The 14,724-nt window shown below is 50.2% G+C and overlaps 1 protein-coding gene across 2 annotated transcripts in view; it reads left to right on the forward strand.

Moving 5' to 3' along the window:
* The window catches only part of SFXN5 (sideroflexin 5), a 111,489-nt gene that overhangs the window by 18,947 nt on the left and 77,818 nt on the right, over window positions 1–14,724 (forward strand). For both annotated transcript variants that reach the window (XM_005532569.3, XM_088056984.1), the window contains exon 3: window positions 6,195–6,272. In XM_005532569.3, the coding sequence (XP_005532626.2) occupies window positions 6,195–6,272 (78 nt within the window). The remainder of the gene's footprint in view (window positions 1–6,194; window positions 6,273–14,724) is intronic.

Raw genomic sequence — 14,724 nt, forward strand, 5'->3', positions numbered from 1 at the left:
TTTCAGGGAATTCAGGGAATTCAGGGAATTCAGGGATTTCAGGGAATTCAGGGAATTCAGGGATTTCAGGGATTTCAGGGAATTCAGGGATTTGTGGGAATTCAGGGATTTATGGTTTCAGTGATTTCAGTGGTTTCAGTGATTGATTTCAATGATTGATTCCATTGATTTCAGCCATTTCAGTGATTGCAGTGATTGATTCCAGTGATTCCAGTGATTTCAGGGATTTCAGTAATTTCAGTGATTGATTTCAGTGATTGCAGTGATTGATTTCAGGGATTTCAGTGATTGATTTCAGTAATTTCAGTGATTGATTTCAGTGATTTCAGTGATTTCTGGTTTCAGTGACTTCAGTCATTTCAGCCATTTCAGTGATTGCAGTGATTGATTGCAGTGATTGATTGCAGTGATTGATTGCAGTGATTGATTCCAGTGATTAATTCCAGTGATTTCAGTGATTTCAGTGATTGATTTCAGTGATTTCAGTGATTGGTTTCAGGGATTGCAGTGATTGATTCCAGTGATTGATTCCAGTGATTGATTCCAGTGATTTCAGTGATTTCAGTGATTGATTTCAGTAATTTCAGTGATTGATTTCAGTGATTGCAGTGATTGATTTCAATGATTTCAGTGATTGATTTCAGTGATTGCAGTGATTGATTTCAATGATTTCAGTGATTGATTTCAGGGATTGCAGTGATTGATTCCAGTGATTCCGGCCATTTCAGTGATTTCAGTGATTGATTCCAGTGATTGATTCCAGCGATTTCAGTGATTGCAGTGATTGATTCCAGTGATTCCAGTGATTTCAGTGATTCCAGTGATTCCAGTGATTTCAGTGATATATTCCAGTGATTTCAGTGATTTCAGTGATTCCAGTGATTTCAGTGATAGATTCCAGTGATTTCAGTGATTCCAGTGATTTCAGTGATTCCAGTGATTTCAGTGATAGATTCCAGTGATTTCAGTGATTTCAGCGATTGCAGTGATTGCAGTGATTGATTCCAGTGATTTCAGTGATAGATTCCAGTGATTCCAGTGATTCCAGTGATTTCAGCGATTGCAGTGATTGCAGTGATTGATTCCAGTGATTCCAGTGATTTCAGTGATAGATTCCAGTGATTCCAGTGATTCCAGTGATTCCAGTGATAGATTCCAGTGATTCCAGTGATTCCAGTGATAGATTCCAGTGATTTCAGTGATTTCAGTGATTTCAGCGATTCCAGTGATTGCAGTGATTGATTCCAGCCATTCCATCGATTTCAGCCATTTCAGTGACTGCAGTGACAAAACCTCAGCCCTGGAATTCTCCTCTGGCTGTGGGGATGTGCTGCTGGCCCTCCCCTCTCCTCTCCCGGCTCTGGGGGCACCAGGGCTGCTCTTCCCTGCACCCCCAGACCTCACTGGAGCCTTGGGATTCTCCTTCCCGGACAACTGTCCTTTCCTGGCGGGAACAGCTTTTCCTGAGGGGAATTCTGGAGCAGCACACAGCCCTGAGGAGCAGCTCCAGGTGCTGCTGGGATCCTGTGGGATTGCTTCTCCTGCAGCCTGGGAATGCCTGAGACACCCTAAAAACCCCGGGGTGTTTCTCTGCACATGTTCCCAACCACGCCTGTTCCTGGAGCTGCTCATTCCAGCTGCGGCCCCTGAGCCAAGGCAGGAATTCCCAGGAGTTCCAATCCCCGGGGTTGGATTTCATTCCCCTTTTCAGGGTCAGCTTGGCTCCTGTGGGAGATCTTCTGGAGGAGCAGGACCTCACACAGCCGTGTTTCTGCACCCCAATTCCAAACTCTCTCCAATGTCAAGAGGACTTGGCTTAATTAATGACTCATTTCTCTGCCAGGGATGTTGGATAGGTGTGGAAAAGGTTTCCCATCCTTATCCATGGAAACATCCAGGACACATTTATTCTCTTCAAGAATTCAACCTTTCCAGGAAATCCCCACTCTGCCACTTCCATGTTATTTTTTATTAAGCTAAACTGAATTTTTAAGGCAGATTTAGCAAGCGTGGATGGGGTTTTATTTTTGAACCAGTCATGAAAGCTTTTGTGTATGAAATAATTTGCTGATTTTTGGAGCAAGGCACGGTGTTTTAGGTGGAATGGGATTGCCTTTGGAGATTTCTGAACACCATTGCTCCGTGTTTGGCACTCCAGCATCTGTAGAAGGTGTTGGATCCCGGTTTTCCGAATTTCCCGCTGCTCCAATAAAACGGGAACAGAAGAACAAAAGGAATTTCTGGCACTAAAATCTGGTCTAATTCTGTTCCTGGGGATCCTTCCCCCCGTTTTGGGGTGGGAGTGAAGGTGCAGCAGGAGAGGGGGATCCTGGATCAGGGAGGGGAGCCAAGGCTCAGCTGCTGGGAGAAACCCAGAGCAGCTCTGGGAATCCAGGAGCTGCATCTTGGTGACCCCGGTGGGCCCTTCCAGCTCAGGATATTCTGATTTTAATCCCAAGCAAGAGGTTTGGAGAGGTGGGAGAAGGGTGGGGGCAGCTCTTCCAGGACACTCAGCCCGGAGCTGGCGTGGGCTGATCCAAGAGGGAACCAATTCCAGGCTGACATTCCCAGACAAAGAGCGGGATCTGGGAGATGTCACCTGTTGTGGGAGTGTGGGGACACAGGCTGGGAGCTCTGCTGCTCTCCACAAATCCCTGAGGCCGCGATTTTGCCTGGAATCAGGAGGGTTTTACCCAGAATCAGGAGGTTTTACCCAGAATCAGGAGGTTTTTGCCCAGAATCAGGAGGTTTTTGCCCAGAATCAGGAGGTTTTTACCCAGAATCAGGAGGGTTTTACCCAGAATCAGGAGGTTTTTGCCCAGAATCAGGAGGTTTTTACCCAGAATCAGGAGGGTTTTACCCGGAATCAGGAGGTTTTTGCCCAGAATCAGGAGGTTTTTGCCCAGAATCAGGAGGTTTTTGCCCAGAATCAGGAGGTTTTTGCCCAGAATCAGGAGGTTTTTGCCCAGAATCAGGAGGTTTTACCCAGAATCAGGAGGGTTTTACCCAGAATCAGGAGGTTTTACCCAGAATCAGGAGGGTTTTACCCGGAATCAGGAGGTTTTTGCCCAGAATCAGGAGGTTTTACCCAGAATCAGGTTTCTGCCCAGAATCAGGAGGTTTTTGCCCAGAATCAGGAGGTTTTACCCAGAATCAGGAGGTTTTTACCCAGAATCAGGAGGGTTTTACCCAGAATCAGGAGGGTTTTACCCAGAATCAGGAGGGTTTTACCCAGAATCAGGAGGTTTTTGCCCAGAATCAGGAGGGTTTTGCCCAGAATCAGGAGGTTTTTGCCCAGAATCAGGAGGTTTTACCCAGAATCAGGAGGGTTTTACCCAGAATCAGGAGGTTTTTGCCCAGAATCAGGAGGTTTTACCCAGAATCAGGAGGTTTTACCCAGAATCAGGAGGTTTTTGCCCAGAATCAGGAGGTTTTACCCAGAATCAGGAGGTTTTACCCAGAATCAGGAGGGTTTTGCCCAGAATCAGGAGGTTTTACCCAGAATCAGGAGGTTTTACCCAGAATCAGGAGGTTTTTGCCCAGAATCAGGAGGTTTTTGCCCAGAATCAGGAGGTTTTTGCCCAGAATCAGGTTTTTGCCCAGAATCAGCTCAGAGTTCCGACTGTTCCAGCTGCTCCCTGTTCCTGCTGTTCCCTGTGTCTGCTGTTCCCTGTTCCAGCTGTTCCTGCTGTTCCCTGTTCCAGCTGTTCCCGCTGTTCCCTGTTCCAGCTGTTCCAGCTGTTCCAGCTGTTCCCTGGCTCTGGAATGCTCGCAGGACAGTGCTCAGCACTGACTGTTGGTTTGGGTTGGTTTCCAAGGAAACCCCGGGGTGCCATTTGGTGCGAGGTTTCCCTGGATCCCTGGGTCCCTGGATCCCTGGGTCCCTGGATCCCTGGATCCCTGCATCCCTGGATCCCTGGATCCCTGGGTCCCTGGATCCCTGGATCCCTGGATCCCTGGATCCCTGGATCCCTGGATCCCTGGGTCCCTGGGTCCCTGGATCCCTGCATCCCTGCATCCCTGGGTCCCTGCATCCCTGGATCCCTGCATCCCTGGATCCCTGCATCCCTGCATCCCTGCATCCCTGGATCCCTGCATCCCTGGATCCCTGCATCCCTGGATCCCTGGATCCCTGCATCCCTGGGTTCCTGGATCCCTGGCTCCCTGCATCCCTGGATCCCTGCATCCCTGGGTCCCTGGATCCCTGGATCCCTGGATCCCTGCATCCCTGTGTCTGAGCTCCTGGGGAGCTCAGGGGCTCGGGAAGGGCCTGGGGAGGCACCAGGAGCTCTCTGAGGAGCTTTGGGACAGCGTTCCCAAAACATCCCGTGGTTCTGGGCTGTGCTCCGGCAGCAGCCGTGGAAAATCCCACAAAAGGCCGGAGCTGGGGCTGGAATGTGAGCGCAGGGTGGGAATCCCTCAGCTGGAGGAGACACAACCTGCCAGAGGCTCTGGGATGTGATGTCCCCAGACCTGGATCAGGTTTAACCCCTGGAAAAGGATTTTGTATCCTGATTTCTTCCCCTCTGGGCAATCCAAGGAACCTTTCTGCTGGCTGTCCTGCCCTGGTGGGGTTTTACACTTCAATAAATACGTGTATTCCAGGGAAATGGGCATTCCTTCAGGAAAAAATGGATATATTGAGATGTATAAATTTCTATGTTTTTATATATTCTCTGTATAATATATATTATATATATATAATATTTATATATATATAAAATATAAATATATCTTTTATATATTATATATAAAATATATATATTTATTTTATATATAATATAATAAAATAATATAATATATATTATATATAATATATTATATATAATACATATATCTGTTATATATACTAAATATATTAAATATGATATAATACAATACAATACAATATAATATAATATAATATAATATTTTATATAATATAATATAACATAATATAACATAATATAACATAATATAATATAACATAATATAACATAATATAATATAATATAATATAATATAATATAATATAATATAATATAATATAATACATAATATAATATATATAATATGATATGGCAAATGACATTATAATGATATGATATGATATGATGATATATAATGTAATGTAATATAATATAATACGTGATATAAGTTAATATAATGCATGAAATAATAATCTAATGCAATATAACATAATATGATATAATACAATAAAATACAATATATATCATACAGTATAATATAATATGATAAAATATAATATGATATCTAATATGAGGTATAATATGATATTAATATAATATATTACATAAAATAATATTATATAATATTATATAATATATGATTGAATATTATATGTTATGACATATGACATGATATATAATATAATATGTTGTAATATAATATATAATATATGATATTATAATCTAATACAATATAAGTAGATAATGCAATATAACAATATGATATACCATAAAATACAATATAAAATATAATATAATATGGTATAATATGATAAAATACAATATGATATATATTATGATATATAATATTATAGAATATGATATAATAGAACATAATATAGTATGGTATGATATAATATGATATGACATATGACATATTATAATGATATGAGACATGAGATGTGATATATAATATTATATAATAATATAATATAACATAACATAATATAATATAACACAATATGATATATTATGATATATAATATTATATAATGTGATATAATATTTAATAACATGATATGGCATATGACATATGATATAATATAACATAATATAATGCAATGTAATATAATATAATATAATATAATATAATATAATATAATATAATATAATATAATATAATATAATATAATACAATATACTATACTATACTATACTATAATATAATATAATACAATATACTATAATATAATATAATATAATATAATATAATATAATATAATATAATATAATATAATATAATATAATATAATATAATATAATATAATATAATATAATATAATATAATACAATACAATATAAATGGAGCACTCAGGGGTAGTGGGAGGGTTCCCTGCCCATGCAGGTGGTTGGAACAGGTTGATCCTTCGGTTCCTCTGCAGGGCAGCCCATGGCATGATTCCAGGTGTGATTTTCCAGGAATATCCATGGCTGTGGCTCTCATTCCTTGCTGCTGTTTCTCCCCAGAGCCGCCTGAAGGAAGCGGTGCAGCTGCTGGAGGATTACAAACACGGCACTCTGCCCCCAGGAGTCACCAACAAAGAGGTCAGAGCAAAACTCTCCTCTCCTCTCCTCTCCTCTCCTCTCCTCTCCTCTCCTCTCCTCTCCTCTCCTCTCCTCTCCTCTCCTCTCCTCTCCTCTCCTCTCCTCTCCTCCTCTCCTCTCCTCTCCTCTCCTCTCCTCTCCTCTCCTCTCCTCTCCTCTCCTCTCCTCTCCTCTCCTCTCCTCTCCTCTCCTCTCCTCTCCTCTCCTCTCCTCTCCTCTCCTCTCCTCTCCTCTCCTCTCCTCTCCTCTCCTCGAGTCTCCTCTCCTCGAGTCTCCTCTCCTCGAGTCTCCTCTCCTCGAGTCTCCTCTCCTCGAGTCTCCTCTCCTCTCCTCTCCTCGAGTCTCCTCTCCTCTCCTCTCCTCGAGTCTCCTCTCCTCTCCTCGAGTCTCCTCTCCTCGAGTCTCCTCTCCTCGAGTCTCCTCTCCTCGAGTCTCCTCTCCTCGAGTCTCCTCGAGTCTCCTCTCCTCGAGTCTCCTCTCCTCGAGTCTCCTCGAGTCTCCTCTCCTCGAGTCTCCTCGAGTCTCCTCTCCTCGAGTCTCCTCGAGTCTCCTCTCCTCGAGTCTCCTCTCCTCGAGTCTCCTCTCCTTTTTGGTGTTTCTGTGCTAAAATACAAACTTCTGCTGCAATTCAAAGCAAAAAAAGGTAATTTTTTTAGCTGGATGAAAGCTTTTTGTCTCTGCTGTGAGTTCTCGTAGCAGCAGTGAGGCCTCAGCCCCTGCCCTGTTCCCATCACAGGAATTTCCATTTCTGCCCCATGTGAACGCTCTGGGGGCTGCTCCTGGAGGCTGGAGCAGCACTGGGGATGTTCCTGCCCTGGGAATGGGAGCAGGATTTTGTGGGATCCCCGTGGATGGGCAGCTCCTCTCAGCCTTTGGGGATCCCTGAGGAAAGGATGCTCTGGGGACTTTGGGACCGATGGGTTCACTGGCTGAGCTCTCCAACACCACCCCAGTCCCTTCTTCTGGAATTTCTCCTGATATTCCTCTGCACGTGGAGCTTGTGGGAGCAGAGATGAGGATTTTAGAGGAGCCAAACTGCTTCTGGAGTATCTTACCTCCAAATCAGTGCCATGAAACAAAAAACATCAATTTTTGTGGGTGTTACCTCGAGCTCTTCCCCATTCCTGTCTGGAGATTCCTGCCCACAAACCAGCCCAGGGCTTTTTTATGGCTGTGTTGGTGCATCCAGCACAAAATGAATCTGTGTGTGATTAAATGTGTGATTTGATGGCCTGGAAAGGTGAATTTCTGTCAGAGCTGCCTGGGGAATGTGAGGAGCAGCAATTCCAGAGGAGCCATCCCAAATAAACAGGGATGGAAGTGCTGGGCAGCCTTTCCCCACACCCTGCAGGTCAAAAAAACCTCTTTTACTTGTTTCTCCACGTTCACAAGCGAAAATTTCCACTCATCCATGCAGGAATGACAATTCCTGCTCGCTTCAGGAAGGGGCAGGTGCTGTGCTGGAGAGATTCCCACAAAAAATAACCGGGAATGTCAGCAGGGATTGGTGTCCTGCTCTCCTGATGTCACCACGCTCTTCCAAGCAGCACCTGATGGAAGGAGAAGAGCTGGGAAGGAGGAAGGGCTGGGAAGGGAGGAAGGGCTGGGAAGGAGGAAGGGAAGGGCTGGGAAGGGAGAAAGGGCTGGGAAGGAGGAAGGGAAGGGCTGGGAAGGAGGAAGGGAAGGGCTGGGAAGGAGGAAGAGCTGGGAAGGAGGAAGGGAAGAGCTGGGAAGGAGGAAGGGCTGGGAAGGGAGAAAGGGCTGGGAAGGAGGAAGAGCTGGGAAAGGAAGGGCTGGGAAGGAGGAAGGGAAGGGCTGGGAAGGAGGAAGGGAAGAGCTGGGAAGGAGGAAGGGAAGGGCTGGGAAGGAGGAAGGGAAGAGCTGGGAAGGAGGAAGGGAAGAGCTGGGAAGGAGGAAGGGAAGGGCTGGGAAGGAGGAAGGGAAGAGCTGGGAAGGAGGAAGGGCTGGGAAGGAGGAAGAGCTGGGAAAGGAAGGGCTGGGAAGGAGGAAGGGCTGGGAAGGGAGGAAGAGCTGGGAAGGAGGAAGGGCTGGGCTGGGAAGGAGGAAGGGAAGGGCTGGGAAGGAGGAAGAGCTGGGAAGGAGGAAGGGAAGAGCTGGGAAGGAGGAAGGGAAGGGCTGGGAAGGAGGAAGGGAAGGGCTGGGAAGGAGGAAGAGCTGGGAAGGAGGAAGGGAAGGGCTGGGAAGGAGGAAGGGAAGGGCTGGGAAGGAGGAAGGGAAGGGCTGGGAAGGGAGGAAGGGCTGGGAAGGAGGAAGGGAAGGGCTGGGAAGGGAGGAGGGAGGCAGCAGCAGTGACTCAGTCCCATCTGCCTGAGGCAGATGACACAGAGCCGCTCTGTGTGACAAACCACGCAGACTTTTGACCTACATTCTGCAGAGTGACAAAGCCAGGCTCTTCCCGGGGTTCATTCAGAATTCCAGAGGGGGAGAGCCTCGTGGGTCTGGTCCTGTGTGCAGGGGTGAGGTTCTGAGTGAGATCCAGGGGAGGAAATGATGGGGAAAGGCCTTTCCTGGGGGATGTTTCACGCCGGGTTTTGTGGTGAAGTTGTGCCTCGGCTGCCTCTGGTTACGGTGGTGTCAGAGGGGTTTGGGGTTCCTGCAGGAGCCTGGCTGGAATTGTTTAAAATCTGCATGGATGGAAACACCTCCCTCCCTCCCTGGCAGTGCCCAGGGCCGGGCTGGGAACAGCCTGGGACAGCCAGAGGGGTCCCTGCCATGGCAGGGGTGGCACATCCAGGGTCTCTGCAGCCCCAGGAACTGCAGCATTCCCTGGGAACATCCAGGGTCCCTGCAGCATTCCCTGGGCACATCCAGGGTCTCTGCAGGATTCCCTGGGCACATCCAGGGTCCCTGCAGGATTCCCTGGGCACATCCAGGGTCTCTGCAGCCCCAGGAACTGCAGCATTCCCTGGGAACATCCAGGATCCCTGCAGCATTCCCTGGGAACATCCAGGATTCTCTGGGCACATCCAGGGTCCCTGCAGGATTCCCTGGGAACATCCAGGATCCCTGCAGCATTCCCTGGGAACATCCAGGATTCTCTGGGCACATCCAGGGTCCCTGCAGGATTCCCTGGGCACATCCAGGGTCCCTGCAGCATTCCCTGGGCACATCCAGGGTCCCTGCAGGATTCCCTGGGCACATCCAGGGTCTCTGCAGCCCCAGGAACTGCAGGATTCCCATGGCACATCCAGGCTGGAATCTGGGACGCTGTCCCAGGTGCCCCAGGCACTGTGAGAAGGGCGAGGATGGGGGGCACAGGGGGCAGGTGACCCTCAGGGGACACAGCCACCGTTCTGGGGTGCTGGAGCTGCTGGTGACCTGGGGAAGGAGCTGCAGGTCCCGGTGCTCTCTCTGTGCCCTGGTTCTGTGGAACAGGAGGGAAACTGGGCAGTAGAATCACGGAATTGCTCAGGTTGGAAAAGCCCTCTGAGCTCCTCCATCCATTCCAGCCATCCCCAGCACTGCCCCTGTCCCCAGGTGCCACCTCCACAGGGCTGGGGATTCCATCCCTGCCCTTCCCTGGAAGGAATTTCCCCAATATCCACCCCGAGGCTCCCCTGAGGCCGTTCCCTCTCCTCCTGTCCCTGTTCCCTGCGAGCAGAGCCCCAAACCTCTCACTCCCGCCGCTAGCACCCCAAATTTGATCCGAAGGCAGCTGGAAAATGCCTTTTTTGCCCCGCTGGGGCTGAGAGTGGCAGTTTCCCTGACTTTTCCTGCACCTCTCTCTGCAGGGTGGGCTCTGGCTGAGGGACAGTGACCGTGTGCAGGTTCCTGGAGCTCTGGAGAGGAGCCAGGCCCGTGCACACCTGCAGGGATTGCTGCTGGAACAAGGGATGGAGCTGAGCCCCTGCTGAGGCTGCCACGTGTGGCAGGGCACCGGCACATGGAGCCAATTTGATTTTTGACTCGTTTTGGGGGGGTTTTACCCCTCTCTGATGGGATCTGAGCTGATGCCTTTGTGTCCCCGCGGGTGGTGGAGCCGTGACCCGGGTCTGAGAGAGGATGAACCGCAGGTTTTTGCTGCTGGGTGGGACTCGAGGGAGAATTGACTCGATTTCCTTCAGGAGATCTCCTGCTCGGTGCCTCCCAGCCCTCAGAGCGCTGCCCTCCAGCTGGGCGAGGCGCACAAAGAAGCGGCCGAGCTTCGTACGCGGAGCGAGAATCGCGCTCACCTCCGAAGCCTTTAAAAACAACGCTCTGGGCAGAGTTTTAATGCATTAATTCTCCAAGGAGCCAACACTCCCCCCTCAGGAAGCAGCTCGGAGATCAGGCAGACGGCTTGTTTTGACAGAGCTCTTCACCAAGCTCCCGGCTGAGCCTCTCTGGTGGAGCAGCGTTTGACAGAGCTCGAATCGCCGCGTTTCTCATTCAGAAATCCGCGGCTCTGGGCGAGGATGGCAGGAGCTGCAGCCTCCCAGCAGCTCAGCACAGTCCCTGGCGCCTGCTGAGATGGTTTCACCACATGAGGAGTGGCAAACACAGAGCCTAAAGCTATGTCACAGCAAGCAGCTCCTCCACACGCAGCTTCTTGACAGGGTTCTGGTGGAACCAGCCTTGCTCTGCTGCATTTCCCAGGCAGATTTTTCCAAATGAGCTGGAATGGAACAGTTATGGGCTAGCTAAAGATAAAAAAACCCCTCCAGAGCCGTAATTGTGCTTCCAGCACTTCCCCAGGACCATCTCTGAGGCGGTTTCCAGAATAAATGCTGGAGCTCCGGGCAGCAGCAGAGCCAGCTCCTGCAGCTCTGCCCCTTCCAAGCCTCTCCCACACATCCAGAGCCTCCCATCCTTCCCCTCGAGCTGGATTTCGCTGCTCAGGAAAGTGGCCATTAACTCAAGGTGGGAAAAACCCATTTCTGGGGCCTCATTAGCAGAGATGAAGAATTGATCTCTCAGCTGTCGATAGCTGCTGCACTGCTGAGAGCTCCTCGTTGAGGGGGACCGTGGGCTTTGTTCCTACATTAGAAAGATGTTTTAAAAACAGGATTTTTAGCCTGGCTGTATCAATTATGTGGTCAGCAAAACAGAGGAGAAAGAGCTGCTTGATCAGTATTTATTCAGTGGAGCAAGAAAACACGCTCCATCTCTTCAGCTGAGCTTATTTCCTCCAGTTTTTATTGGAATAGTTAAAAGCCAGGCTTGTTGTTTATTAAATCCGCAGCTGAGTGTTTGTTGAAATGCCCCCAAGCCCAAATATCCCGAGCAGTGGGAATACCCCACAGTGCCATCAATCCCCTTCTCCAGCAGGCTCTTGGGATTTCCTGATTTTTCTTGAGATGAGCAGGTTTTCTTTGGTTTCCCAGGTTTTCTGGGGTGTTCCTCTGCTCTCCTGCTTGCTTGGGTTGAGTATTTGAGGAGGATTAGAGAAGATGTTTGGAGGAGAAAGCCCCTGATGGCCCTGGGGAGGTTTGGTGTCCTGCAGGGGGAATTTGGGTGATGGAAATCCGTGGATCCAGAGATGTTTGATGGAAAGCACAGCTGGGTTTAGAAGTTTTAGAAATGTAGAAATTTTTTTGCTGTGAAAAGCCCGAGAGAATTGTTGGGTTTGGTGAAATTCCTCTTCCCTGGGTCTGTCCCAGGGTCAGGTGGAAAAGAGGATCCTGAGGAGGGGGAGGAAATGTGAAGGGAGAAACTGCTCCAGCATCATTTACATCCCACCTTTTCCAGCTCCCTGGGGATCCATTCGTGGGATCATGGAATGGTTTGGGAAGAGCTGGAAGGGTCCTTAAATCCCATCCAGTGTCACCCCATCCATGGGCAGGGACAGCTCCCACTGACCCACTGGATCCAATCCCAATGTCCAGCCCGGCCTTGGGCATTCCCAGGGATCCAGGGGCAGCCCCAGCAAATCTGGGAATTGCAGCCCAGGCAGGAATTCCTTGCCAAGATCCCAGCCCAATCTCCCCTTTCCCAGTGGAAGCCATTCCCTGGCTCCTGTCCCTGCAGCCCTTGGCCCCAGTCCCTCTCCAGCTCTCCTGGAGCCCCTGCAGGGACTCTCAGCATTCCCTGCATTTTGCCCTTCTCCAGGGGAACATTCCCAGCTCTCCCAGCCTGGCTCCAGCCCTGGAGCAGCTCGTGGTGCTGTTATGGCCCCTCTGTAAGGATTCCTTCACTCTTTGTGCCTCGTGCTCCTCATTTCACCGGAATCCCAGAATCCCAGACTGGTTTGGGCCGGGAGGGACCTTGGGGATCACCCAGGGCCACCCCGGCCATGGCAGGGACAGCTCAGTGTCCCAGGCTGCTCCTCCAGGTGCTCCCGTGGGACCTCGGCCACAATTCCTCAGGGAATGTGCTGAGGGGCCCTCCCCGTGCTGGATGTCCCTGTCCTGGATGATGTCCCTGTCCTTCTGTCCCACTGTCCCTGTCCCTCTGTCCCTGTCCCTGTCCCTTTCCCCCTGTCCCTGTCTCTGTCCCTGTCCCTCTGTCCCTGTCCCTGTCCCTCTGTCCCTGTCCCTCTGTCCCTGTCCTTCTGTCCCACTGTCCCTGTCCCACTGTCCCTGTCTCTGTCCTTATCCCTCTGTCCCTGTCCCTCTGTCCCTGTCCCTGTCCCTTTCCCCCTGTCCCTGTCTCTGTCCCTGTCCCTCTGTCCCTGTCCCTCTGTCCCTGTCCCTGTCCCTGTCCCTCTGTCCCTGTCCCTCTGTCCCTGTCCCTGTCCCTCTGTCCCTGTCCCTCTGTCCCTGTCCCTCTGTCCCTCTGTCCCTGTCCCTCTGTCCCTGTCCCTGTCCCTCTGTCCCTGTCCCTGTCCCTGTCCCTGTCCCTCTGTCCCTGTCCCTCTGTCCCTGTCCCTGTCCCTGTCCCTCTGTCCCTGTCCCTGTCCCTCTGTCCCTGTCCCTGTCCCTCTGTCCCTCTGTCCCTGTCCCTCTGTCCCTGTCCCTCTGTCCCTGTCCCTGTCCCTCTGTCCCTGTCCCTCTGTCCCTGTCCCTGTCCCTGTCCCTCTGTCCCTGTCCCTGTCCCTCTGTCCCTGTCCCTCTGTCCCTGTCCCTGTCCCTCTGTCCCTGTCCCTCTGTCCCTGTCCCTGTCCCTCTGTCCCTGTCCCTCTGTCCCTGTCCCTGTCCCTGTCCCTGTCCCTCTGTCCCTGTCCCTCTGTCCCTGTCCCTGTCCCTGTCCCTCTGTCCCTGTCCCTGTCCCTGTCCCTCTGTCCCCGTGCCAGCCCCGTTTCCGACGCCGGTCCCGTGGCTGCTCCCGGGGCTGGCAGGATTTGTCCCCACGGAGCTCCGGTGGCTGCTGCGAGTGGGAAGGTGCAAATGACACACACGAGGGCTCTGGGAGCCAATTTGCAGCAGAAGGTAGAGACTGTAACGTATCCAATTGCAGTCACAGGAATACAGGGCAGGCAATTCCCCAAACTGCCTCCTGGAGGGAATCTCCGCTGGAGGGAAAAGCTTTCATTTGTTGTTGGAATGCAGTTAGGAAAAATGGTGTGGCCCAAAAATGTACCCCCACAAATGTAGAACTGTGAGTTTCTTTCCCTTTATCTTGTTCTTCCCCAGTTCCCCTTATTGGTTGTGTGAATTCCCCCCACCCTTTTTCCCTGTCCTCAAAAAGGAGTGCTCATCCATCCTCTTCCTCCTTCCCTCCTGCCACCTCACCCCGAAGGATCCCAAGGAATAAAGCTGTGACTGCCATCTCAGCAAGGGAAAGAGCAGCTCGATTTTAGGGTTTTCTTTGGCAATTTAATCCGTCTCCCCTGTGTCCCTGGCTGCTGCAGGGCACACAGGGTGGAGAGAGGCCGGGGACATCAGAAATGACAGCACTTTGAGGGAATGGTTTCTCCCCCGAAATCAAGGGCTGTAAAACACCAGCCTGCTAAACGAGGATGAGGAGCCAGCTTGCTGAAATGTGGAGTTTTCTGTTTTGGGAATGTTGGTGCTGAGGCTGTACCAACCTCAGGGCTTTTTGTTCTTTATCCTCAGCTTCTCCCCCCGGGTTTGTGGGGTTGCATCGGTGTCCCCTGTGTGTGTGAGCCCCTCTCCCAGGGAGCCCAGCACAGCCTGGGGGAGCAGATCCGTGCCGTGAGCCTCGGTGGCTCCAGAGGTGCTGAAATCCCTCCATGGCCCAGCTGCTTCTCCTGGGGCATTTTTGTGCTCCAGAAAAACCTTTTCCAAGGCTGAGGAACCTTGGGTGTGCTCATGGTTTGGGCACCAAAGATCTGCTTTGGGAGATTTGCGGGTGGGTATCGGCACTGGGGGGATTTCAGGATGAACTTCAGGTTTGTTCATCGCTTCTCCCCCCCAGATACTTTCATTTTCTTACCTAGAATTCCCTGCAGTCATTCCATGTTTGAACTGCACTTCCTTCCCCTCGCAGGCTGAATTTTGGCCTTAGGAATTGGGTTAGGAGGAGCTGCTGGTTTAACATCAGTGCTCCAAAAACCGACCAGCAGCAGCCCAGGATGCCGGAAAGCCGCTGGAAATTGGGATCCAAGCCCTGA

The sequence above is a fragment of the Pseudopodoces humilis genome, chromosome 6 (genome assembly GCF_049639895.1).
Source record: "Pseudopodoces humilis isolate 2021_Gansu_Grassland_sample_001 chromosome 6, ASM4963989v1, whole genome shotgun sequence".
Taxonomy (NCBI): Eukaryota; Metazoa; Chordata; class Aves; order Passeriformes; family Paridae; genus Pseudopodoces; species Pseudopodoces humilis.